The sequence below is a fragment of the Necator americanus genome, chromosome II, assembly GCF_031761385.1.
Source record: "Necator americanus strain Aroian chromosome II, whole genome shotgun sequence".
NCBI classification, from domain to species: Eukaryota; Metazoa; Nematoda; class Chromadorea; order Rhabditida; family Ancylostomatidae; genus Necator; species Necator americanus.
In genome coordinates, this window is record NC_087372.1 from 17,938,069 (window position 1) to 17,964,710 (window position 26,642).

At 41.3% G+C, this 26,642-nt stretch overlaps 1 protein-coding gene across 2 annotated transcripts in view; it reads left to right on the forward strand.

Annotated features, from left to right (window-relative positions):
* Positions 1 to 26,642, forward strand: part of RB195_018271 (uncharacterized protein) — a gene marked incomplete at both ends in the record, with an annotated part of 38,252 nt that overhangs the window by 8,133 nt on the left and 3,477 nt on the right. For both annotated transcript variants that reach the window (XM_064185627.1, XM_064185626.1), the window contains 42 exons: positions 844 to 912; positions 983 to 1,085; positions 1,145 to 1,239; positions 3,239 to 3,321; positions 3,413 to 3,532; positions 3,904 to 4,016; positions 4,568 to 4,648; positions 4,710 to 4,803; positions 4,933 to 5,034; positions 5,458 to 5,537; positions 5,588 to 5,705; positions 5,776 to 5,918; positions 6,026 to 6,137; positions 6,194 to 6,274; positions 9,640 to 9,732; positions 9,785 to 9,932; positions 10,037 to 10,178; positions 10,687 to 10,791; positions 10,854 to 10,950; positions 11,008 to 11,145; positions 11,250 to 11,375; positions 11,749 to 11,886; positions 11,948 to 12,088; positions 12,144 to 12,302; positions 12,360 to 12,461; positions 14,522 to 14,685; positions 14,752 to 14,856; positions 14,953 to 15,043; positions 18,822 to 18,913; positions 18,975 to 19,035; positions 19,105 to 19,251; positions 19,315 to 19,421; positions 19,527 to 19,647; positions 19,728 to 19,919; positions 19,994 to 20,098; positions 23,551 to 23,634; positions 24,595 to 24,658; positions 24,710 to 24,877; positions 24,994 to 25,118; positions 25,297 to 25,360; positions 25,423 to 25,481; positions 25,561 to 25,693. In XM_064185627.1, coding sequence (XP_064041507.1) covers positions 844 to 912; positions 983 to 1,085; positions 1,145 to 1,239; positions 3,239 to 3,321; positions 3,413 to 3,532; positions 3,904 to 4,016; positions 4,568 to 4,648; positions 4,710 to 4,803; positions 4,933 to 5,034; positions 5,458 to 5,537; positions 5,588 to 5,705; positions 5,776 to 5,918; positions 6,026 to 6,137; positions 6,194 to 6,274; positions 9,640 to 9,732; positions 9,785 to 9,932; positions 10,037 to 10,178; positions 10,687 to 10,791; positions 10,854 to 10,950; positions 11,008 to 11,145; positions 11,250 to 11,375; positions 11,749 to 11,886; positions 11,948 to 12,088; positions 12,144 to 12,302; positions 12,360 to 12,461; positions 14,522 to 14,685; positions 14,752 to 14,856; positions 14,953 to 15,043; positions 18,822 to 18,913; positions 18,975 to 19,035; positions 19,105 to 19,251; positions 19,315 to 19,421; positions 19,527 to 19,647; positions 19,728 to 19,919; positions 19,994 to 20,098; positions 23,551 to 23,634; positions 24,595 to 24,658; positions 24,710 to 24,877; positions 24,994 to 25,118; positions 25,297 to 25,360; positions 25,423 to 25,481; positions 25,561 to 25,693 — 4,665 coding nt within the window. The remainder of the gene's footprint in view (positions 1 to 843; positions 913 to 982; positions 1,086 to 1,144; positions 1,240 to 3,238; positions 3,322 to 3,412; positions 3,533 to 3,903; positions 4,017 to 4,567; positions 4,649 to 4,709; positions 4,804 to 4,932; positions 5,035 to 5,457; positions 5,538 to 5,587; positions 5,706 to 5,775; positions 5,919 to 6,025; positions 6,138 to 6,193; positions 6,275 to 9,639; positions 9,733 to 9,784; positions 9,933 to 10,036; positions 10,179 to 10,686; positions 10,792 to 10,853; positions 10,951 to 11,007; positions 11,146 to 11,249; positions 11,376 to 11,748; positions 11,887 to 11,947; positions 12,089 to 12,143; positions 12,303 to 12,359; positions 12,462 to 14,521; positions 14,686 to 14,751; positions 14,857 to 14,952; positions 15,044 to 18,821; positions 18,914 to 18,974; positions 19,036 to 19,104; positions 19,252 to 19,314; positions 19,422 to 19,526; positions 19,648 to 19,727; positions 19,920 to 19,993; positions 20,099 to 23,550; positions 23,635 to 24,594; positions 24,659 to 24,709; positions 24,878 to 24,993; positions 25,119 to 25,296; positions 25,361 to 25,422; positions 25,482 to 25,560; positions 25,694 to 26,642) is intronic.

Below are 26,642 nucleotides of genomic sequence, written 5' to 3' on the forward strand. Positions count from 1 at the left end.
TCCGGGCCGTTTTTTACGGCAATTAGGAAGGAATGGACGGAATCACCCCCTCTCATAATCTACGATCCCGTATACGAATACTCCACCTCAAATCCGTACCACCTCAGATTCATGGGGTGATGCCTTTAACGTGGATTTTGCTCTTAACCCTGACTTCAAAATATCGCCATCGATGTCTGAATCGAGACCCCTTGGTTCTTGAGGTCGCATCTTCAGAAGGGAATTTGACAAACCAATTTCTAACCGACCGATTTGTTATCACTTCTTTCCCACACTGCACCTTTCTTGAACAGTGACCACAATACTATTACGCTGTTTAGGTTCCCAAGGCATCACATGCCGTCAGTTTTTTCTTTTGATTCTCCATTTTCAAGGTGAACAAAGAAATTTAACGAAACGTGCCGAACACACATGACCGTCTGAAGACTAACCGAAGTTCTGCCTCCGTAGCAATAACAAAAATCCATTTGGGTAACCCATTGTATGCGTAAAGAATAACAATAAGTACTATGTACCTGAGCAGAAGTTATTTATGACTCTACTTAGTATATGTTTGTACGTAGTTGAAAGCGTTTATCACGACGGTACTTGTTAATGACAACTGTGAAAGCCGTTCGTACATTTTTTCCCGTCCTTGTATGATCGGGGTGTGAGTGAAATTCTGCTTATTGAAAACTAGTTGTGGTGAGTATGATGAGTGCGAATATTTCATTCCTTCTTGATCGCAAACTACTCAAACACTGTCAGCCTGTCTCATCTCTTTGTCTTCCTTAGATGGGCTTCTCGTCTCTGCGATGTCTTCTAAGCATAAACTCGTTCTACGTTAATTGATATCTCACATAGGTGAAGAAATTGCTGAACTGAAGGAAGAACTATCGAAAGCAAATGAATTGTTGAAGTCAAAACATGCGGGTTTGTTTCTTATACTTTAATTTTAGCGACATTGTTCTGTCTTACAACTTACCACGTATCCAATTTCTAGTACATTTAAACGTCAGTGAAGACGAGCTTTCTGTACTGTCTCCAGCTGCCGTCGAGACTGCAAGGCTGCTTCGTGGGGGCCAGTCTCTAACAAGTATTGTTCGGTACGATTTGTAGAAGAACTTTCGCCACTTATTTTTAAATCTTCAAATATCTGATTCAGCGAACATGCTCGTCTCACAGGTGAATTAGCTGAATGTCGTGAAAGAAATAAGCAGCTGGAGTTAAGCCTTAGCGAGATGGTGGATGAAATAGAAGGTGAGCGGTGTAACGCGGTATTTGTTTTCAGCACAAACTTTTTTGTGGTGTAGGAAAACTGATCTCGCCTTTCGCTTGGCTAAAATGGAGATCTATCTCGCTATCATAAAAGGATAAAGAGTCTGGCGTCAATCAATCCGCTTGGGATGCCCCACCACGTTCACTTCAATTCAGAATCGTTTGAGGTTTACGAACGTGTAACTGACCTATACAATGATTAGCGGGGCGAGCCGATGTATCGAGTCAATGTTTTTATCCTCCCAGACTAGTCTGGTACCAATTTATCGACCCTGGAGGGATGAAAAGGTTGGTGTCCACTAGGGCGGATTCGAACCTCCGATCGATCGTGCAGACGCAGCGGAACTTCTTACTGGTTGCGCTACAGCGCTACGCTCTAGGACAACAATATAGAATGCAAAATTGTTTATCTGTCCGCCCGAAGCGAATTCTTAGGAAACTCTCGAGTCACCTCAAACCTCAAATTTAGGTCTGATACCCAACTCCACTATAATAGAATAGATAGAAAATACGTAAATAAAAACTAGAGCTTAGAAGGCATGTTCATTCGAGCGATACTGTTTTGGATCTTACTTTCATGAAATTTGAAGGTAGAATGGTTCTAGACGCTGCTTAACTATACTCATTTCTTTTGACGTTCTAGGAATTGGAGTAAATCAAAGGCTCAACACCACTCTACGTTGAAAACCATTCCGAGCCAACCTGGCTTTTTTTCTTGTGCTAGCTGAACCTGAACGTTATAGAGTCCACAAAGATGCGGCTAAAGCCTTGCTCCGTATATCACACAGGAGGAATTTGGTGTTAGAGTATGAGATAAAATTTGCGAAACAACATTTCAACGAGTGAGTGGGACAACATTTTCAACATTGCTGTTGAGCGGTAGTGGAGGGTGAGACAAGGCGAGGGAGGCGTTGAACATTAGGCAAAGATCGGGTTTCTCATTTTGTTTCGTGTAGAATTAGACGGAACATGACTCCTAGAGGTAATCGACTATGCTGATTACGGAAATAAGTAGTGCGCAGACAATATCTTCCTGCCACCTTCCAATTTCATATGTATTTTTGTGCTTATCAGTCACTTCGGGTTTGCGGAATGCGCCGTTAACAACAGGGATATTTGATTGCGGATTTCGGTATGTCGTCAAAAGTCCCCTCAGGTAATTATCTATTTTCATCATGCAGTGCTTTCACATACATTGGTCATAATTTTCATATGAGCCGAGAAAGTTTAGCGCATTTTAAGGTAATCTACATACTTCTAAGATAATCTATAGAAAGACTTGTGATTCCGTACTTAGTTTGATATTCATATTGTGCATCTAACTTGGTTCCTCAAATTAGTATATATGTTCCGAAATGTTCCTGCTACAAAATTTATATAGGCAGATCTATTGCATTCCACCTGGTGTATCGAAGAAAAACAAGCCGAACAGTCCCTCCCAGGAAGCGAACGAAGGCATTTCTCCTCGTTCATCATCTCACTCTGTAATTTCGACCCTTACCTTACAGACTGGATCGAGAGAATCTGCAAATTTACTCTGACTGCCTGATTACGTTCGGCACGTGATGGCCGTACTCGTGCTGAAAAATTAATCCCTGGCAATTATTGCAGTTCGAATCAAACTGTTGCGAACTGCAATAACTGCCTGTGACTAATTTCTCCAAGGCTTGTGAAGCACTGCTATAATATTTATGTTATTCTTGTGAAGGGGAAGAGGATGTAACAGCCTTCCGCGGCAACGGCGGGATGATGACTCTCACACATATTTTTCTGGATTACTAATTGAAATTGATCGTGCTCGTGAACTACATCCCCATCCTTACCTAGTCTTGTAGAGATCCCAGCATTGTCAATTTCACTGTATGCTCCCTCCAGGTGACATGATTGGGGGCTCAATCTTAGGAAGGTCTTGTAGATTTATATGAAATGCTTTGTGGAACGAGAACTTCACGTGGATATTGACACTAAAATTAGTTTTTAGAACGTGCTCCTCACCTTTTTCATCAGAAAGAGTTGTTAGATAAAACATTCGATCACAACAGCAGATTACAAGAGCAGCTCAAGGTAGTTTTTCGAGAATTGTGAACTTGTTTGTTGAAATTTTTCTTCTGCAAGTCTTTTTTCCTGCATTGTTCCTGTACTTGTTTTTCTTTAGGAAGCCGATGAAGCTCGACGTCGTCTAGAAAGCGCGAAAGATGCAACTACGAGAGAGTTAGCTTTCACACGAGCTGAGCTCGAAAAATATCAAAGGGACTATGCTAAAGTGTCCAAACAGGTGTGTTGTTGAACTACTGTTGTTCGTGTTAAGGTTTCCTTGACTCTGTTAATTAATCCATTAGTCATTATTAATAAGATATGACGAGACTTCTCGGGCGGCAAATATAAGGCGCACAGATAAGACATAACTGGCCAGAGATTAGTAGATTCAAGGTTTCTAAAATTCTCCTCGGAGTCCTGAGAAAGTAACTTGATAATGAAGTTATTCAAAATTAATAAAAGGAATTGTGCGCTCACTTTTACATATCTCTCCTTTTTCCGAATATGTACTTGTTTTTATTTTAAACTTCCGGTTTGACTCCTCACTGCTCTTTTCATCGTTTTGTGTATTTTACTCTATTTCGTTTGTGATCAGTAGATCGCTTCCAGGTACAACATCTCCTTTTTGTTATGGAGAAAGAGAGACGAGGTGACGTTGAAGAAATGGATGAGAACGAAGAAGAAAATGTGCGCTTGTTCAATAACATTGCACAGCTGCAGAAGTGAGATTTCATTTCAGTCTGATATTTCGTTTCCCCACGGGATACTGAGTTTATTTTCTGTATTTTTTCGTCGAAGTTTATTCACGCATCTCTATTTCGGGTTTTAGAAAGGGTCGTCTTGAATTGAATTGATTTAAAGGAAAACGAGACCTATTTGGTTTTTTTTTTGTAGAAGTAAGAGAATATTTTTGAAGCGTAGAAATAATAGACGGGATTTTAGCGCGCTGTAGAGTGCTTTTTCTGCCAATGCAGAACAAAGAATCCACTTCGTCTTATATATTTTCTTTTTTCTCCTTCTTCTATGTGTGGTTTCTTCTTCTTCTATATGTGGTTCAAACATTTTTAATAGCCCCTCTTATTCGGTTTGAGCATCTTTGATTTTTTATAGGTCTCGTCATTTTCTTCTTTTTATAGCTGATGTACATTGTTAGTTACGATTTTCTGTTGTATTTTCGCTGAACTGAGAGCATGAAATATCATTATCATGATAGCTTGTTTCAAGAGTTAGAATCTGTAGGGAAGGGACAGTGTATTAATAATAGATGTCTTAGATTGAATCGGCGTTTGGAATCTGAACTAGAAGTCGCTAAGACGTCGGCTGAACAAGTAGTGCTCACAACGAAAAATGCAGAGTAAGACCTCAAAGATTGTGTCGTATTAGTCTTCGTTGGCAATACACTCTGCTTGCTCCAGAATCGAATGTCTGAAACGAGAGCTAGAGAGTGCAAATAAGGCGGAATCAAGTCTGAAAGAAGAACTTCAACAAATGCACACCACTTTTCAACTAGTGGGTGTTTTTTTAACGCTTGGGCAAGAGTTTTCTTCTTTACATAAAAAAAGTACATTAACGTTCACTTTCAGAAGTCAGGAGCCATTGAAAAGTCTTTCTTACAATTAAAAGTACCTTTAATTTCAGCTTCAATCTCAAACCGAACAACTTAAAAAACTGGCACAAGATAATGTGAGTGCTGCTGAAGCGAGAACCGCTAAAATAAGAGCTGAAGAAGCAACAGCGAAGGTTTTTACAATTTTCATTCAGTGTTACTGTTTTACCTGTATCTAAACTAAATTAAAAAAGAATAGTTCTCACATTAGTAAAAAGAACTGATTTGATACAATTGCTGGCCCACAAGTTTGTATTCACCGCCTTTGCGTTCATAAATCTCAAACTATTTTGGATTGATGTCGATTGCGTTCATGCATTCCAGAGGGATTGTTCAACGCCAAGCGCTAAAATAAGTATAGAAGTAACTCGAACTTTTCATTTCATTAAACTTAACATTCTATGTTATCAATAGTGGAGCTGACTTATAGAAGATAAGCTTGGTCAAGAAACCAATTGTATGGAAGGTCCCAGCGGAAATGTGCATTTTCTAAAAATTTGAGCTTATCCAGCATCGAAAGAAAATGTGCTACAACTAATGTAGAAGAAGACTTGCAGGCACAAGCAGGTGAAGTGAAGGTGGCGCGGCTGGAAGAATACATTCGAGCGTTGAAGGAAGAGAGAGAAATATCGGAAAGGTATTCTTCAACACTTTTCCAAGAAACTCATCTCCGTTACATTTCTACAGGGTCCATGCTGATCGTACTGCACGGAGTGAGCAGGTAGTCGCAGAAGTTAAAATGACAAACGCACGACTTGAAGCATCCTTCGAGCTGCAGAAGCAAACGACTGCAGTTGTTGAGAAGGTACGAATTCAATTATTTTAGAATGTTATGATACTTTTCTTCGCATCTCGGTGAGTAATTTTATTTCAAGGAATTGGAGCGCTCACAGAAAGAGCTTGATCACATTCGTGAGGAAAACGATCGGCTTCGTTCCAGTGACGTTCATATGGCTGGCAAGATGGAACAACTGCAAAACGAACTTTTTGAGGTACAGCGAAAGGCAAATGCTTACAAGTGAGTGTTGACATTATGATTAAATGTGGGGCTATACACTGGTGTTCCACAGCTGCTGATTAGATCAATTACTTCAATTTTCATAGTAAGTTAATCGCTTGTATCAGAGTTGAACGTCACGCTGCTCGAGATGAACTGGAGCATGCTCAGTTAACAATTAACAGGTTGCAATCAGAAATCGAGGGTCACAAAAGAGCTGCGTTTAGTGAACAGCAGATGGTACGTGAGGATAGGAACTTCCAGCACCAGCAATCGCTAGGATGATGATTTTTCAGATCATGTCTTTGAACGAGTTAACTGCACGTTTATCCCGAGTGGAAGCAGAGAAGATGACGTGTTTGGAGTCTCAGCTTGAGGTACGTTTTCAATAGTGGTGTATGACTTATTTGACTTAATCTGATGTCGGGCTGATGTCATCGCCTCACGCATCTTTGCCGAGGTGCGCCGTCCTTGAACATAGCTCTGCCCAACCTTCTCGATCTTCCGCGAGAGCTTGCTTAGAACCAATCTATTCGTCGTTTTTTCATGTCCTGCGAAATCTTACGTCTCACCCGAACTGCCTATTCACGCCGAGTGTCCTCATATCCTCTTTCACCGATTCAATCGAGAACTTCCATTTTTGGCCAGGTGCCCTCTTGCAGCTTGAATCCGACAAAATCCTCGGAATTTGTTGGACAAGGCGACCTGATAATATCCTCAACATATCATCAAAGAACCGAAGATGATTTTCTGTAGCGAATTTTGATGGGGGTGCAAGATGTTAATATCTTCCACGTGTCATCCGCACCCTAGGCCAAAAGTAGCCAAGGACTCATCTAAGCAGCTTCATTTCAGTGCGATCAAGCCTCTCCATCACCGCAGAAGATGCCGCCCAAGTCGCAGTCATAGTCTCATATCCGTACTTCATGATGGTTCGAATTGCGGATAGGTAGACTCGCAGCATGACTTCGTTGGTGGTGGCACTCCGTTAAGGAGAATGCAGAATGGCTCCAGCACATTTTTGCGGAACATCTTTTTCATAGCTGCAGTTGTTCTTCAGCGTACAGCACAGATAACAGAACTCATCGACCAGTTCGATCAGTTGTTCGTGCACTGATTCTCGTTCGAGGTGTCGAAGAGACCCACATCTGCTTGCATTTATCAGGGCGTAGACGTAGTCCCAGCTTCGATGCAAGGTTGACAGCATGTTGAAGTTTCGTACAGCTTTCCGCGAATACAACAACATCGCCGTTGCACTCGCGATGGATCAAAAGGCACCCTGGGGGTGCTAGGTTGATATCGGCAGGACACTGATCTACTGTTCTTCGCATAATGTCGTCTATGGCAAAATTGAACCGGAATGTCCTGCTATTGCACTTTGTCTTACTCCAGTTACCACTTCAAACGGTGTTGTACATCCGGCCGGTTTGTTTGTTTGCAGTTGTTCGTTGATTCAAGCATCAAACAAGCGAACGAATTCCCCTGGTAGTCCGTCGGCGCGTTTGAGATGACTGCTTCGATGAGGAGAGTCGAAATCGGCTTCAAAGTTCGCTAAGGCTAATTACATTGGCTTCGAATACCGCTGCTAGATTTGGATCACTGTTCTAACAATGAATACCTGGTCAATTGTAAATCAGCCAAGACAAAATCCAGGTTTCTCGTCGCGTGTTGCTTCTTCGCGATGTTTAATAGCTCGATCCAGAATAATCAGCACCAAAATCTTGAACATAACAAGAGCAAAAATAACTCTCGATAACTTCCAGGGATAGCTTTTTGTGGAGGAGGATTATGATAGCGTGTCTCTACGAGTCAGGTATCCTTTCGTAAATCCATATTGAACGGATGATCTTTGTCACCTCAGGAATCCAGATGGGGGAAGATATTTCAGCATTTATTTCCTTTTTTTCTATTTCAGCATTCCGTCGCCGCGAGGTTTCCCCTTTTTCATCTTTTGGATACAGACCAAGACTCCGACTCTGTCGGTGGTTCCTCAGCAACTGCAGATTTCGGTCTATGAATGTGGTCGAGTTCAGGAACTGACGGCGCTTGCCGATTTAGCAAAGTCCTGAAGTGATCCCACCAGGAAGGATTACTTTACCGACAGCCACTCCATTGGCAGTGTTTAGGACTGGAGAACATCTTTTCATTTTGCCACCATACTGTTTTAGTAAACCATATGCTTTCCAGAGGTTTCTGTCCTCCCAGTCTTTTCCAAAATCCTTCGCTCTTGATTCTCTCGTTTTCGCGGTCTTTCTGCTGCTGGCGACGCAACTTCCTTCTTACACGCTTTTCCTGACTGAAATCGCCAGTGCTACGGGCAGCGCATACAGAATTATGCGTGGACTTTGTTTCCGCAGATGCGAAAGTAAACTTCTTCGGCGGTAAGAATTGTTTCCATTGCAGCGTTCTGGATGCACTTTGTGAAGGAATCTGCATCGCTAAACTTTTTTCTCGTCCGTACTGCAACATGAATAAACATAGGTTGGCGGAATTCCGTTCTGCGTTCTTTATCTTTTAGACCTGCCATGACGATTCAGGTTGAAGAACTCGTCGGTTTCTCTTGTGGAGCCGTACCTTAAAGTCGAGAAGAACTGGATGATGATCAGAGTCGAATGCAACGTCCAAAGCAGCTTTGGATTTTCGGATATCGAACTGAGAAATGTTCCTCGTCAGAACGTAGTCGAGCTGAAGTTCAAGAGTCTTCATCTTCCGCTTCCCCTGCTCTTCAAGCGTTAAAACGGTTGACCCTTTCCATGTGAGCTGAAGTGGTCGATGATTCCTTTTAAACATGTAAGCGTATGATGAGGCTCGTCTGGTCACATAAGTCCACCAGAGACCGTTATCCGACGTGTGCTCCGCTGGATAATACATTTTCCTAGCACATCGGATTGTTGTCTAAGTCCCATTTTTCCATCTGCGTCGATCCCGACGATATGTTGGCTAGGAGTTTAGACATCAACGCATTGAGTTCATCATAGAAGGCGTCCTTATTGTTGCCATCAACGGTTTCTGTAGGTGTGTAAGCACTTACGATCCAGAGTTTACGTCCTCTGGGATTTCGCGATCGCATAGGCGCATCTAGGTGATGTTTACCCAAATCCCTCCACCAGGCTGTTATCGTCGTTCCTCACAGCCATCGCGCAGCCACTTACTTTCCTTTCATCAGCATCGCCGCAGTATATGGTGGAATTTTCGATGATAGGCCGATTTCTGATGAGTGTTTCATGCAGCGCAGCAAACGACATCTAGAAAAATCGTAAAAGTCTGTACAGGGTTGTTTGCTGGAGTTCGCTGGACAGTGTTCGGCAATTCAGCGTGACGAAACGAATGGTTGCTGCCAAAGATCCCATGCTTCCTTCAGGAGGGTGACTTTTCAGGCTATGGGCTTTGGTGATGTGCTGGACAACAGCACCTTTTGGCAATGTACGGCAATCTTAAATCTATATAACAGTGCAGGTTATGTCGCTGGTAGGTTCCCAACACTCCAACACTTGATTGCGTTTAGTTAAAGCTGCGAAAAAACGTACAACTAGCAGTCAGACTCCTATTCGCGGCCGCAGTGCTGCATGTCTTAGTTTAATGTACAGTCGGCGCCGAATCTGGTCCTTCGAGTTGGCATGTTACGCTTTCGATTTGCGAAGGACAAATAGTGGTGTATATGTATGTGTTGAACAAATAAATTTTCTTGCTTACCTCAGCTAAGTATGTAAGTTATGTAACTGTTGGGAAGTGTACGTTGCAGGTTATTCGTCTTGAGCGCGATAGCTTGAAGACATCCAACGCTCGTCTTACCGACCAACTTTCACATGCTCGAAACGATGCAAAACAACTCCAGGTGGATAACGGTCATTTTGTGTCAACAGTATTTGATAACAATTATTATGCAGACTCGCTTCGAACAAGAATTTGCGCTTATCAATGAGCAGCTTGTGGAAAAGGAAAAGGAACTTACTTCGAGCGAGCGGCAATTGATAGACCTGCGGGCGCGACTCAGTAATATGCAGGCGCAACACACCGCACATGAAAGTACGATAGGTCAGTAGTCTCTGATTCTTTTATGTTCAATATAATCTTCAGTTCTCAGTAATGTTTCTCTGTTTTACTAACACTATTTTACTAATTCTCTTTCACTCTTTTAGGAATGACTCCTGAACGTCTACAAAAGGAATGTCAGCAACTCAAAAACCGTACCCAGTATCTAGAATGTCAGCTCGACGAAATGAAAGCTAAATTGGCGGAAGCGGAAGGTATCGCTAGGAAGAAAAGCGATGAAAACGAGAGGTGTGTTTTGCTTCTTGTAACTCAGGATTGGGTGAGAATTTAAATAAAGACTTCTGAAGTGAATAGGCATAAGTGTAAATATACACCGCCACATCGTAAACATGAATGAACAATAAAAAGCTTCAGCTCTGACTTTGCTCATACCTGCTTACGGCATCAAGTGAATTTTGCCAGAAAAAATTTGGAAGTGTGAAGCCAAAATATTCCGTGATCTTATACTGTCCTCGAACAGGGCTATAACGGTTCTTCCATTCCTCGTTAAATAGGAGGCTCAACAAGTTTCGGTTTGACGAGGTTGTTAGGTGCTTTCTTCTATTTATTCACAAGTTTGAGCGACCAAACATCTGAATTTTTCTTACCTATTATTACTTCGGGAAGTATGGGTGTCTGTTAACAGTGTCGTAGAGAATATTTCCTATTCCTAGGCGAAATGCAATACATTCTCACGTTCGGAAGTTATTTTAGGACGATAATACTTAAGCACTTCTCAGGTATTTTCCATGTTCAGAATGGAATCTCACAGCAGTGTGCTTGAATCAAATCTCAAACAAATGGCCGAGCTTGGTTCGATGGAGCGCGAGCGATTAGAAGCTCGGGCCAGCAGTGCGGAAGCGTAGGCGCCTGGATATTTATTTATTTCTACCTTTCTTATAAATCTTCTTACCTTTTTTTAAGACGATCAAAAGAACTTTCTGGCAGGGTAGCTCAGTTATCAACAAACATAGCTCATTTGGAGTCTGAAATCTCAGAAATGAAGATGCAGCACCTAGAGGTTGAAAATGTCTTAGCATTACAATTTATTTATAATCAATTAACTACTGTATTTTAGCGTGCAACTCAGCTTCAACTCAGAATTGATATCTTAGAAGCTCAAAAAAAAGACGCAGACACATCTGTAGATCGTCTAAAGGAATCGTTAAACGCGGCTCACATTGAATTAGAAAAGCGATTTTACGAGCGAAATCAGGCAAGTGTAATGTATTCATTCTCGCTGCTATGTATTCTCTTATTCTCATTTGCTGCTTACTTAATTGTTGTTATCCTGCTTAATTAATTATTGTTGTTGTTTAGTTATCAGAGGAAGTTGCCGAACTCAAAGCGACGGTGTCAGAAAAAGAAGGTCAACTGATGCTAAGGGATTCAAAATTGGAATCCAAAGAAAAAGAACTTCTGTGTGCATATAACGCATCAAAATCTGTACGTTTCAAGTTTTATCGGATACCATTACCATTTGAACGAGAAGTAGTTTAGTATTCTTTCATTACTGGATCAGGTATAGCTCCCGCCAAAAACTGCTATTTGTAGCATTAGCGCTTATATCTCAATATAATGATAGTCGGATCAAAACAGTTAGCATATTGGTACAACTGTGTAAGCGAAGTCTCGGAGCTTGGGACTATGAAGTGCACCAGCTTCAAGATAAAGTACAACATTGCAGTTATATTCTTTTCATATCCAGAGTAATGCGTTCAATTTGTAATGTCATGGTGAAACAAACAATGTCTACCCCCATAATCGCATAATTAATGCAACATTTTATGAGAATGACCTTTGGTATGATGTGTTATAGGCGGAAGAAACTCTTCATCATGCGCAAGAGTTGCTTGGTACTCGTTCAAACGAATTAGTTGCTGCCGAAGCAAGATTCAACGAGGCTGTCAAACAGTACGAGGAGAAAATAGAGCAAATTCTAGAGAAATACGAGAATGTTTGTTGTCTTTTCCTATTTCTTCAAAGATGATTTTTGTCATGAAATTAGATTTTGCTAGGTGGTTTCTCAAATTACCGTGAATCCAACTGTATCTGAGGCCGCGGAGACTTGCGATTTGGCCTCAAATCCAACTTCGTCAGTATCTGCCATGGAATCGCTGCACAGTGTTGTGAGCTTCTTGCGCGAAGAAAAACAATTGGTGGACAGTCAAACTCTTGAAATAATAAGGTTTTTTCTATGTTGTTTTCTTCTAGGCTATGTCGCGTTCCATGTCTGCCGAAATAGAAGTGAAACGGCTCCGTGCTGAAAGTGATGAAATTCGTTCTAATCGTGACGAGCTCAGCGCAACTGTTCGCCGATTGCAGTCGGAAGTTGTAGCAAACGCGAATGCTTTAGCGGAGAAAGCTCAGCTGGTGAACTTGCGGTACTAACCCCTAACGATGAACAATTAAGTGAGCGTAGTTTTTAAGGTTGAACGTTTGGAAGCCATGTCTGTTGTACAGCGACAAAATACTATGTATAGATGCGAAAATGAAAAGTTACACAAGGTTTCATCTGAACTTTCAAAACAGGTGAGAAGATTCTTATTTTCTTTGTTCCGGTACCGTCCTTAACGTTTTATTGAAAGTTTTGAAAATTGTCTGTCCATTCTTCGATATATACATCTTTTGGGGAACGGTAAAAAGGATCCCGGCGGCTTTTCCGCGAATGCCTCCTACACATTATGCCACGAGATACGCGAACATACCTCGACGAGGTCACGCTCCAGTCGTTCATGGAGACCCAGACAGTCGCCTTAGATGTTGTTCTGCCACAAAGACGCACAGAACTGCACAGTTGTAAGAAATATGTAAAGAAGAGAACGGGAGCGAGTTTTGTCTTGATATTACCTTCAGGAAGTGTAGAAATCTCATCAAAGTTGAACTCTTCTTCTTCCTGTAAGTTTCTTCCAAGAGGTCAGAGGTACAGAAGGTCCCTCTGGTCGGAAATAAATTGGGCTACAAAAAAGCTTGGAACCTACAGGATAGCCATAATCTTCATTCCGTTGCTTTTGAAAGCTGGAGTGTTCGTATTGTTAAATGTTTTTAACGAAGATTTTCATATACGTAATTTCACGTGAAGATTTCTCTTGCTTCTGCCACGGTTACAATTTTGACGTACCTCACATTAAAAAATTTCAGTGAATGTGTCTGATTCTTCACAACAATTTATAAGTTTGTGAATTATAACGTAGCCGGTGATGCAGAGTATGTTTAGCGGTTATTGAGCAGAGACAGGTATTTAGGTAGCAACGAAGGCAGGTCTTTCCTCCTCGCACTCGCTATAGTAGAGTCAAAACGACATGAAGCACGGTGCAGTTGCATAACCGGTTGCCCTTGAAGCGGTGCGGTGGAGCGTAGCGGTTACGATCGAGTGAGAACCCCTGCTACATTCATTGCTGCAGCTCACAATCCTCCCATCTCGATTCCAACCGAAGTGGCACATAATTTGACGCGCACCCAAATATCCGAATTTTCATCGCTGGCTTGCTGCCTTGTTTATCGTACACCAAATTTGGTATGCTTCAATGTGAGTCTATCTAACAGCGACTCCTCTCCTCCCCCTTTTTCCATGCTTATCTCTTCTCCTCTACTTCGCCCCCTAACGACTCCTAGCTTTCACTCCCCTCTTACGGCTCCGCTGTTGGGAAAATCCCAACGTAGGCTCTTCTGCTACCAGTTTCCTGAAAATAAGGGAATATTTGCTTTCGCTGTGGTGGGTTTATGAATAGTTGCCCGCCTTTCCCTGTCTAGAGTGCCACGTGGGTTTGTCACAATATACTGGCCACCAACGTCGAGTAACCTCAAAATTGTGTAACTAAACTTTATTGTAGTATACACAAGTATGTTGACAGTTCAATGATTAAAGAAATGTGAATTAACAATGATATCAAGATAGCGAATCAACTTAAGAGATATGAGGTAAAGCAAAAGACAGAAGGCAGGAGGCGTGGAGAATTCTTGTAGAAGGGGGGCATTTATACAGTGTAGACAGTCTGAATGAAAACCCCAAGAGAAAAAAATCCAAGGAAAATGTGGAAAACAAGGAAAAGCCAAGAGGCGCAGAAAAACCTTGAAGACAGGAAAAATAACCTTGGGAAATTAGTCACCGATTGAACTGTTGTAGGTTTCTGTTTTAGTAAAATTAGACGTTCATATTCGTTTTTGGAACTCGGAGATCAACATCATTAGGTACTTTTAGTCTTTGCGCGTTTTAGATACCCAAGATCAATTTCATCTTTAGCGGTCTCATGAGTTCATCTGATTAAATGTATTTCGTTCTTTTCTTTAAGCCACATCAATTTCAGCGATGCGAAAAAGCGAAGAAAATAAAAATTGCAAAGTCAAAACTACCGTAAACAGCGAGAAAATCTGAGTTAGATGAAATACATATGATTTTGACAATAACTTTTATTTCTACGTGCATTTCTATGAAAACTCGGTCACTATCTACTCCTCAAAGCAGTTTAATTCTCTATTGTGAGGGTAGAACAGCTATCAATTAAACCCAAAAACGGAGAACCAAATGTTCTGTTTGTCCTTACAACTTGAATTGATCGCATTCGTTCAATGCTGGGATAGATTTTTTTTAGAAAAATGATTTGGAGGTGAAGTTTGCCGAAGTTACTGCATCCTTCACTGATGCAAACTCTAGAATAACAGTGTTAACGTCTGAGCTGAACGCGAAGAAGAAGGAAGCTGATTTACTGCGACAACGTATTGCAGAGGCAGCTTTGAAAGGTGATCAGGAAGTCAGGTTCGAGAATTTGTAAGCTGCAGTGCTGTTGTGTTTATTTTATTACATCATCCTAAATTTCTGTAGAGCTGAGCTCGATCAATGTCGTTCAAAGCTTTTGCGGGTTGAAGCAGAGCTGTTGAAAGCAAGTGCTCAAGCTGTCGAGGCGGAAAAACTCAAAATGACCGCAGAGTAAGTTCTAACGGTTTTGAAGCATCTTCTAGAGAACTATTTATTTCGGATTATTTTGGCTAGGAGAAATTGGTGTGCAATTATTTTCTGTTACAGTGCGCGTGTGAAAGAACTAATGGCGAAGCATACCGACACATGTACGAAATTCGAAGCTACAAGAAAGCTAGCTCGCAGGTACCGTGATGAGGTTAGCGGTTTAAATGTCTTCTCTGAATTTTTTCAAATTGGATTGGAGAATGGTTTATGTGTTTTGTAAAAAAAAAAGGTTTGAAACTTTTATTACATGACATGCAGGCAGATCACTTGGAAAAGAGATTTTGACTCATTGTTACCCAAGAGCTCGGATCGCCTCTCCACTGGCTAAGAAATCGAAGAATTTGCTCCTTCGGTTAGGGAAAAGTGGGTTGTAGAATGGATCCTGCAGTTTAAACTGTGGAGCTGGAAGTGTGGAAGTGGGAATAGGCATATCTAACATTTTGTGTCTCTCTAGAGGAGGTGGCTGAGGTAGGGGTCCAGCCGTGGTGAACAAAGACATGAAAGGATTAGCTGTGAAAGGGTTTGCAAATTCAAGAGTTGGTTTCTCAAGATCTTTGAACGGATTGAGGTCAGGATTCGGCAATGGAATAGTTTCGAACTGCCGTTTTCTGCGGGCCTGCATTTCGCGTTTTTGGCGCGAGAAGAGTAGTTTCTCAATCACGCTGGCGTCAAATAGCTTGGGAGGAGAGGTTGTCGTTGTTACTTTTTCTTGTTGGTAGGAAGGGAACAAAAACTTGAGAGACTTTTCAAAAAGGTTTTCTTTCGATGTGCTCGTTATTTTGGGTGATGTTGTAGTTGTTGGTAAAAAGCCTGCTACATCCTTTGAAAATTCGTTAATTTGCTTCTGCCAAGGTTCCAAGTATGGTCTGAGCAGCCTTTCGAGGAGTGGAGGCTGTGGAGTCGTAGTTGTTGTTGGTTGCTGCAGACGTTCAATCATTTCGAAAATGCTTCTGGAGGTACTTAAGGGACTCTCCTCACGTTCTCTTGCTACCTTAATTAGAGAATTTGTGAATGTGATTAAGTGCATTAGGTTATCCCTAAGTTTTTTTTCCACGATCTTAAAGATTTTAATTCCCAACAACCTTAGTCGGTTATCAATATTCTGGAAACTCAGAAAATCAGAAAACTTTGAAAGAGGCTTATGGGACAAATATATATTATCAACCTTTCACTTTGAAAAGAAAAAGTGAAGTGAATTATAAACGAGTAGTTTGGGGATTTCGCGAGGAAAATGAATATTTTTGTATTTTTTTTTAAGAATTGATACAATATTCGCTACCTATCCTGATATCCTGGAATAAACTTTCAGCAGCAGCATTATAGATCCTGGCAAACTCAAAAAAGAATGTGGCAGACTGGAATTGTTTGTTTTGAAAGGAATTGTTTCATTCAGAAGGGATCAAGAAGTAGTAATTGTTTCTGTAGTTTCATTTATAGTGCTAAAATGAACTAGATAAGTTGAAAATCATTGTTTTTGTTGTCTTACCTTGTCTGCGTACGCACGTGCTCTCACATTCTGCTGCATCACATCGAACATGTCCATGAACGGTGACATGATTGGGCCGATGATCTTTCTAGCATCAACACCGCTCACAACATCGTCATGAAACAAATCTTTGCAGTTTTTTCTGTAGCACTTGTCCAATTTAAAAACCTACGTCATGGTTTCCTTGGTGTTCGGCGAATTGGATTTTGTTCAGCAGTGGTACGTCTACTTGTTGCTGGGCGTAGAAAGGTGCATTGGTCATTTGAGAGTGACTGAGACGCGATTGAAATAAGGTTAGATAAAGAATTGTTAAGAAGTGAAGGAGCATGTAAGCGTTTGGTTAGCGTCTGATTTCTGCGAACCATTGGATCGAGGTCAGTCCTCCGCACTTTCGCTTTCCCCACGCTTTGACGGGTCACTGAAAGGGATATCATTCATAGTTAGCGTAATTTCAGCGGAGTGCTTTCACTGTCGCGCAAGCGAAGATTGGCCAGCACGTTGAGCATTTATCAGCAAATTAGAACGGGTTTTCTGTTTATATGAAACAATCTCAAGGTGAGGCATAAGCGCTGTTGTCGAATTCTTCTTTCTGAGCGGATATGAAGCCTATGGAGAAGAACGCTGAATATTGACCTTATTTCACTTGCTACTTCGAACAAAGAACGCAAGCTATGTTATTGTTGTGAGGAGCCCATTGCACAATGGAGATGTTTTCCTATCGTTGTGGTGCTGAGCTCCTTTTCTTTAAAAAAATTCGTTCCCCCATTTCCTAGATTTTGTTTCGAATATGAATACGAACTTGCTGTGTTATTGCAACTTTCTTCCGATGTGCTTTTTTCATATGGCTAGGAAAAATTGAGGGTTCACCCAATTTTAAATAGCATCAGTTCGATTTCGCGAATATTAACATGCATGTTGTGAGGATGTATAATTAGTCATCGCTGACCTTGTTTCTGACCTTTTTGATGCAATATAACGAGGTCACGATTTTGCATCCGTCAATTGTTATAAGATGCTGTATCGAACGAGGTTGCGCACGGTATTAGGTTATTATGAAAATCCCTATACGTGATAATCTAAGTTACAGAAGAAGAGTAATTTGAAATACTTGTTTTCTTTTTGTTCTTTAAAGAAACATAGTCTGTGTTGTTGTTGCATGTGTTCGAGTTCTTTCTAGTTTTTTTTTTCTGAAGATACTTCTCATTAAGGATTTAGAAAGCTCGAAATCCGTCGATATGTAGAACGCAGTTATATAACTGTTGCATGTTTCACTGGAGGTGCTCACTTTGTGATGATCAAAGTTTATCTTTATTTCTTCCTACAAGAAGTCCCCTCTGTCGTTTTCTTCACGAGTTGATTTGCAGTGAGAATTGAATTGTCGAGATTAAGTAGTGGCTGCTAGAATTTAACCGTTTGAGAGTCGTTGTTAACCAATGAAATGTGCAGAGACCCGTTAACCTCCCAAGCAACGGCTAAGTATTCATTCCTGAAAGAGAGAAGAGTTACAACATTCAATGATTTCATAATTGCGAAGAAGTTATCGACCGCGGCAGCATGAATTCTTAAAGAAATTTATGTAAACACTCGCTGTACAGAGTGCACTTTGCCGTTACCTACATTGGCTAGAAGCATGGAAGAAATGTTATCAGGTCACATTTTGGTTGTGAAATGAGACGAATCTCGTACATACGTTTAAATAGCGGAAGACGTTTTAACGGAGAGCGACGACGAAGTTTCTGCTCGAATAGAGTGCTTAATCTGATTTCGGTTGCTGGGTGAAGTAGCAGCACTGTTATGTTAAATTTGTGTTTATTAAATTTCTTCTAATGTTCTGTTCCTTTGATTAAGCCATTTAGTCACACAATTAGTTGAAAATGTGCGAACCAGTTTACGACACAAAAGAATATTCTGATCCACACAGTTTCTCGAATATGTCTACGTTTCACGCTATTCTAAAAGCTAGGTGCTTAGTTCTTCTACCCAATGTTAAAATTAGACGCCGTTTCCCATGAAAACATTGAAACTAACTCACAGCCCATACTGAATACGATAGTGATCTCTCTCCCTCAAGCACTGTTATTCTTTTAAATTCCATACTGACTTCGTAAAGAAGTAACGACTAATTTTTAGTGGTATTTTCATTCTAAAATGTGATGCGAGACAGACATAAACTTCCGAATAAATTCATGTCAAAACTACATGAAACGCGGTGCAATTACGTAAGAGGCTGCGCTTCGAGAGGCGCCTGGAACTGGCGGCTGCTGTTGAGTGGGATCCTTTATGCCTGTCTGATTGCAGCAGACGAGAGTGCCACCTCGATCCACAACTCAACTTCGAACGCAACCTCGCAACGCAATTGCACCGACTTCACGATGTCGTTTTGATCTGACTGTACCAAATCACATAGATTTATCAAAATGAAGTGCTGCCTTTTCAATTTCAGAATGCAGAAGACAAACTAAAAATAAGCAGCTTGGAGGCGGAAGTCACCCGCCTGAAATCCATTCCTGCGTCAGCATCTGCTGTCGAGACTAGGTCTCTGCGTTTAGTTGTTCATTCCTCTTCAGACCAGCTTCTCAGTGATAGTATATTTTAGTTCTTCCCAAGATGTCAGCACGATGAAGGAAAGAATCAATTCTTTGGAAGAAGAGAATGCGGTATTTTGAGACTGTTCTGCTTTTTTTGGATCACACTGACTCCCGATTTTTTTCCGTCATTTATTTCAGAAGCTGAGCAATGATTTAACCTCCAAAATAGGTGAGTATGAAGAGGTAAAGTTCCGTCTCAATGCGATGGCTCCGTCATTCGAAAAAGCCCAAAGTCGTGTTGCGCAACTAACGGCCGAGAAAAGCGAGCTGATGACTCGAATTGCGGTGAGCCGCTCGTTTCCAACGATTTACTGTCATGCTAACTAATATCCTGTTTGGCCCGTTCAGTCTTTGGAAAGTCAAGTATGTTCGGCATGGGCAGGCAACAGCCAGCATCGCCCATCCGTTTCCTTGTCCGCCTCTTCAGTGATGTCCATTGGGTCGCAGCCTGATAGGTGTGTAATGTTTACCTCATCTTTTTCCTCACATTAATGGTTAATTTTTCCTTCTTATACATAGGATGTGTTCCTGTTTATAACAATTCATGAGCCTTTTTACAGCATTGCTTCCGCAGACAGTGCTCCCACACCCGTGTCGACATCAAAGCGGTTAGCATTCGACTCTCCTGTTAGGTATCAGAATGCTCCTACCGTAACCACATCTGCTGACACCATTTCAGGGGTATCTTTGTGGTTTTTCTGTTTGAATTTCGAGAGAGAAGAGATTGGTGGAGCTCAAGTCCATTAGTCATTGTTTTATAGACATCCCACTCCATTGTGTCACAATCTTCATCTACGTTGTCTTTGCCTGTGGCTTCTCTTTCTTCACAAGTGCCGAAGTTGTTCAAATCAAGTGTGGAGCCAGCATACCCTTCTACTCAAACTGCTTCCGCTCCACTTGAAGAAGAATCTGCGAAACACACTAGCAGCAGTGAATCCACTTCAGCTGTGCAAGTAATTTTAACTTTGAGTTGATTTTTGGCTTGCGTTGTTGATGTTCAACGATTTTATAAAAATGTTGTGCTTAGGTACTACCTTCACCAATTACTTATTCACTAGCCACATCTTCCGCTGCAAGAATCAGCCCTGGCCAATCCCTCTTCGGCAAATCAGCTCCTGTCGCTGCTGCTAATGTGAGTTGTTAAATGATGTCTTTTCAGACTTCCATGGAATGCAAATATTGTATTAAGCGCATTCTAGTGAAATGCAAACGGAAGAATGTTCAGATGTTTGTTTGAATGGTACACAAAGAAACGACTTATTTGTCTTAGTTGGCGGGTTGACATTATTTTCTGACACAGTTGTTCACATCTTTACCGAGGTGTTTCGCTTTTGAACAGAGCTGTTCCCAACCTGTTGCTCTTCTGAAACTTGCTGAAGTTGACGCCTACGCTGAATTGTTTGTCCCTAGTCTTCTGATCTTCCTTTGTCTTTTCAGTGTAGGCCTTCTGGTTTCGGATAGATGCCATTTTTCTACATGTAAGTAAGCATCCTCAGAAAAAGTCGCCCAAAGCTGGTGTCATAGCGTGACTGAGGAAGAGAAGACGGCATTCCATATCTGCCGTAGGCGAGGTTTTGATGTTATTCACGGGTCACCTGGCAATCCATCATATCTAGGTTTTTTTTTCTTGCTAAAAATTCTCATGACATGCTGTGGGCTAGAGGTAGTCAAGCAGCTATGTAAGTAACTTCTTCTCCATTCACCTTCTCCCGCTGAAAGTCTTAAAGGGCCCATTTTTGTTCACAGTCATCAGATTAGAGGCATAACTCATAATTTCCTGTTTCGATACAATAATAACGTGCTATAATAGCGTGCTGCATACATCTCCATACATCCAGCTCGGTAGTGATGTTGTTCTCTTCTCGTATCGTTTAGTAGGGAAACGATTTTTCCTGGGATTCCATTGTTGCGAATCAAGTTGATAAATCAACTTCCATAAAATGAGTCGAAAGCGGTTTCAAAGTCAAGGAGGGCCAACTGCGTAGTTTTCGGGTACCACAGCTACATTTCGATCTCGCTCTTGGCGGTGAACAACTGGCAAAAAGAAAATCGTTCTGGGCCGAAGATAGCTTGCTCGTTGCAGATTGTTTGCGATATTTTGTATTAGGTATTTGATAAGCCGATTCAAGATAATCTACTCCAAAACAACAAAACAGCACATAACACCCAGGAACGAGAGCCCTTGGCAGATTCTGGGATATGTGACGGACTGCTGGAATGAACTTGGACTTATACCACAAATCAGTTCTTCTTTTCCATATTTTATCGTATGATTTTCTCTCACTATTATCTGAGAAGCTCAACATTTCTGCTCCGATTCCGTCATCTCCATCAGATTTTCTGCTGCTCATTTTCTGGAAACACGCATAGATCTCCAACTCAGCTGAGGACACCTTGCCGACTGTGCTTGTCGGTCATTAAACTTGCTCCAGTTTGGGAGCCGATGGTGTTTGCTGTTTCGGGAAGGCTTTAAAATGTTCCTTCCAAAATGGCGGGGTTATCTCATTGGCAGCAATCCCAATGGCAATTAAAGGCTGCTGAGCACATTCATCTTGCCGCTATGTTGTCTCAGTGAGGTATATGGTTCTCTCAGGTTCTTGTCCCTCTACACATTTTGACGTCACTATTGATGTCTACCCGTTCTCGCAATGGATTATAGCTGTCTGTATGCTTCCCTGGCTGCTACTTCAGCTCTTTGAAATTTCCAGCAATGTGGACGACACATGCAATATTGCTCACGTTACTGCTTGTATCCGCAGATCCAAAACAAACTTATTTCGGCATTAATCCAGGATCCTTAGACAAATACTAATTATTTGTAGAGGAGTCTGCGTCAAAGACTCTATTCCATGTCCGTACAGCAACATGGATAAAATTTAGGTTGCTATGATCGCTATGTCAATATTCGGTCGCGTTGAAGCCCCATCGTTTTTTTTACCCGGATCCTGAAGTTGAGAAGAATTGTGAAACTATTTGAGTCAGCTGCACCGTTCCAACTCTAAATTTTAGACGGCATGAAAGGGTGTTCCGCATCAAAACGTACGAAGGCGGCAATTTGGTTATTTTCACCTTCCGCTTACTCTTTTCTTCGAATATTAGAAAGGTTAGCATAAACTGATGGTGTCAAATATCAATTTGCAAGCACATCGGATTGTTCCTCGAGTTTTGTTTTCATATCGATCCCGACAATGCCTGTTTGTTGGCTTGATATCTTGAACATCTAAATAGTTGTTTCACCATAAAAAGAACACTTGTTGTGATCTTCGATGACTTCACTAAGACTGCAGGAATCTGAATCCTTCGCAGTATTGCAATCGTATAAGGACGAAGTTATACAGCATTAATCCAAGGTTTTACGAAAGGTTGCTATATTCGTACCACACACCTATAGCCTCTCACACTTTTCGCGTCTTTTCGACGCTGGTGCCAGTTCAGTATCTCGTGAACCTTGGTGCGGCAAAATTACGCGGAGATAATACCTTAGTCTGGACACTACTGTTGGTCGGAGTTCAATCAACAGGTTTGGTGTGAACGAAGGGGGAGGTCTTCTCAAATATTCTGTGCTTTCTCTAAACAGTTAACCTGTCAAGTTATGGGCCGTGTCGGTGCACTGGACGATAGCAACTTTTCACATTTGTGAAACTTGCGCCATGTAGTGGCGTGAAGAGTAAGTCGCGAACTTCCTTTAAATCAAATAAACATGGGAATGAAGTGTTTCTAGAAGCGTAGAATTATGAAAACGGCACGTTTGATAATTTTCGAAGCACGAAGACAATTGACAATTGATGAGCGCTTTTTCCAAGAATATCCCCACCATACACAGCAGCAATCTCAGCTCCAGAGAACTTATCGTTTCGATCAAATATAAAAAAGAAGCGTTCCATTGTGTTCTTGGCACTCCCCTTTGATAAGCCTGAAAAGATAAAAGTTAGCTATATTAAAATATCAAAATAATACAAATTTGCAGGAGAAAAAAATCCTTCGAAAATCGAAGAAAATATGACATTCTTTGAATATTGTATTATTTCAGTATGCATTTTTGACTTAAAGGCATCACTCCACGAATCTGAGGTGGTACAGATTTCAGGTGGAGTATTCGTATACGGGATGGGAGACTATGGAGAGGGGGGTAATTCCGTCCATTTCTTCCTAATTGCCGTGAAAAACGGCCCGGAAGATACGGCATTAGGCGTACTGGCGCACTATTTTCTACAGGGAGTTCAACTGGAGTGCGCCAGCACTGTGCAGCGCCGCATCTTCCGGACCGTTTTTTACGGCAATTAGGAGGAAATGGACGGAATCACCCCCCTCTCCATAGTCTCCCATCCCGTATACGAATAATCCACCTGAAATCTGCACCACCTCAGATTCGTGGGGTGATGCATTTAAAAGACGCTCACGATATTTTCCACAATCTAATAACAGCATTACTTTCAGGCACTCTCCAGTCGCTGTTTTTTAAAATCATTTATTCATGCTACTGAATTTTGTAATGGTCTTAGATTGCACAATTAATGTTGGTATTGTCTTCGAAAACAAAACGCACAAACGTTCCTTTAATAAAAGTAAAAAGTGTACTTGAAGGTGAGCACATCTTCTGCGAACAGCACAACAGCGGATGGCAGCGGATGCGGTTCTGTTGTCACTGAGGCAGAACAAAGTAGTCAGGTAAAATTTTTCCTCACAAACATGTTTGAATGCTTGCTTGAATGCAACCTACAAGGTTACTCTCGTAGCATCTACATTTTTCATCCAAATCGATTTATCAATATGATTTTCGTAACTGAAATACATTGGCTACACATGCTGTTGACTTCTCATCTTTTTTTGGAGAAGTTCGGCAGCTGGGAAATGAATAGCTGTTGGGTTCGAGTTAGACAATGCGTTTTTTTTATCTTCAGTTTCCAATTTACAATTAATTAATTTCAATACGCAAACAACCGTGCGCACAAAGGGAATGCTTGACGATTAACATAATGCCAGTTTTCAACTATAATTTTCAAAGCTGACATCTGAAATCTGTAAGTTCTTACATAACTTTATGACATGCGCAACCATTCCGAAGCCAAAGGCGATCAACGACTCATCTTTTGTAAAACAGAGAGCCAGCAGTTCTCTCTAAAGAAGAATGACATGCTGTTGCCACCAAAACGCTGATGCTGCAGTTTTAGTCATCGGAAGATTTTCAGCAACATTAGATCCTTAATCGGAGGGAGGCTCGCTACGGGGCGATGTTCAGAACGATCTCGCTTTTCAGTTTGTTCGCAATTCGAGTGACTGCCCTTTAACAAGTTAAGCGATAAGTGCGTTTGCTAGCACGTTGGTGCAAATTGCTTGAATGAAGGTTCATTGTTTGCCTGCGCATTTAAAGCGTTTTTTTTTTTTTGAAACGTTTGGAGTGAGATGAATTATCTGCAACCTGTTTCTGTTCCTTTTAACAATTTTCTGATCTGCACATTTAGTAACCTCAAGAAACTTTTGAAATGGAATAAAAACTGTGGAAAAATCATTATCAATGACATTTCATGTTGAATATTTTTGTCGTAGATGTATTTTAGAATGTAAGGAAGAGCAAAATCAAGTTAATTTATCCAAAGTTCCTTATCAGGATTCGATGATGCTTTTTAGGTTAGTGGCAGTGGAGAAGTCCGAAGCGCAGAAACAAATGACGACGATGGCGCTGCACACAACGGTAAAGGTCTAAGTTTGCTTCTCTAAATTGGTGCTGATTATGCTGCTGCAGACTCTGCGGGAGAATCGCGCGACAGTGGAAGTGGAATGCCTGTGTCTTCATCCGATGGAAGAAGAAAAAGAGCAGCGGCAAACGACAACACATCTATCTGCGAATCTAAACGTCATCGTGACAGTCCAAGTGAAGTCGTGACTAGCAGCGAAGAGCGCCGCGACTTAGGTGTGCTGAACAAACGAAATGGTGTTCACCATTTCGTTTGTTTGACTTTCGTTTCCTTAGCATTTGAATTTATTGACCAATGTATTAGGACACCTCGTATCTTGGAAAATCTTTAGATGTGATTCCTGAAAGCAATGTAGTTTCTGCGGCGGATATTGAAGGAATGGATGTTCCTGATGGTGCCGAAGGAGACGACGACATTGAAGTCCTCGAAGAAGGCCAGGATGATGTCATGCAGCACGTGCGTATTTGCTTTTTTTACCTCTTCCATTCGTGGGATTTCGCGGTAGCCCCTTGAGTCGTCAAGGTATCAGAAGAGATTATCAGTCTGCAAAGAGCGCATTACACTCTAGGGTTAGCAGCACTATTCTTTGCAGTTATAGGTGACGGGATTTTATAATACAACTTGTGTTTTAAAGGTAGAACTCCTGTCCGATGAGGACGTTTCAGAACAGTCTATGGACGACTTTGAAGATGAAGAGGGTTAGCATTCATTACTTGCTTTCTTTTAAACTGTGATTAGTTGATCAATGCTTACACTGCAGAAGATGGAGGGATGGAATCAGACGAAGAGATAGATAACGGAGATTCGGCTGATGTCGTGGTAAACAACTTATCACATTTTTAGTACTTCCTGTATCAGACAGGTCACTGGCAAAGACCCTATTAGTTTTAAATCACAGGTGCTCTCAGACGGGGAAGAAGATGCAGAAGAGATAGGTGAAGTGGAAATGGAAGATGATCACGGTGATGATGAGTTGGATGAAGGAGATGGTTTGGTTGTTGGTCAGGACGATGAAGCACTTGCTGCTGATGGTAATTCAATTAACACTCAGTAAACACTTTCTAATTACGGAGAGAGTAATTGGCTTTCATCGATCCACTGAGATTTGTATCTTATTTTCTGAAAAACCTCGAAATAGTTCATTGTATTCTATATAATCGCTGTGCTTTATAATTAAGCTCGCGAACATGTCAGCGTGTATTTTTTTTGTTTATCACGGTGGAGGGACAGAAAGTATTAACAGAAAAATTTTTGGATCTTAGACCGTTGAGGTCCAGAACTGATCGAGTACGTATTTTTTCGGCCAAAAATGGCTTTGTGTGAGGCCATGTGGACTACCCGTGAGCCGCATCCCCAGCACCTTTGCAGCTTTATAGTGCTATGAAACGTGAAATTTGTGCGATTGTCAATGGAATAAAGTATTTCTCGTGAATCTATGGGCTATTTCTAAAGAGAAAGTCCAAATGACTGAAGAGAATGATGATACTTCTTCTGGTGCTTGGCTATCGCCCTGACGAAATTTCTTTTGTTGACTGAAAGTTGGAAATGCATACGTTGCCGATATCACATGCGGATAATCGTCATCAACTATTAATGAGGTTCTGCTGTATGCAGTTTCTATAATTAAAGCACCGGAATTGCACAAAAATTCCGTTTCTACCTTTGAAGCTATGCTCTTGGCCCAGCAAAAATTATCTTGTGAGTTTGGCGTGATTTTAAGAATAAGCTGCACTAAGAGCTTCTATAAACACTGCCGGTCGCTGTCAAGTGAACTCCAACAAGCCGCTCTATCCATATTTATGCGACGTCTGCATGCACCGTTTGCTGCGTTGCACAAAACACTCATCAAAGATCGGCCTGTCGTCAATTATCGACAGTTACACCATCTACTGCGGTGATGCTGATGAAATGAAAGTAAAAGGATGCGCAATAGCTGTTAGGAACGATTATAACAACCTGGTGGAGGAGTTTGGATCAACG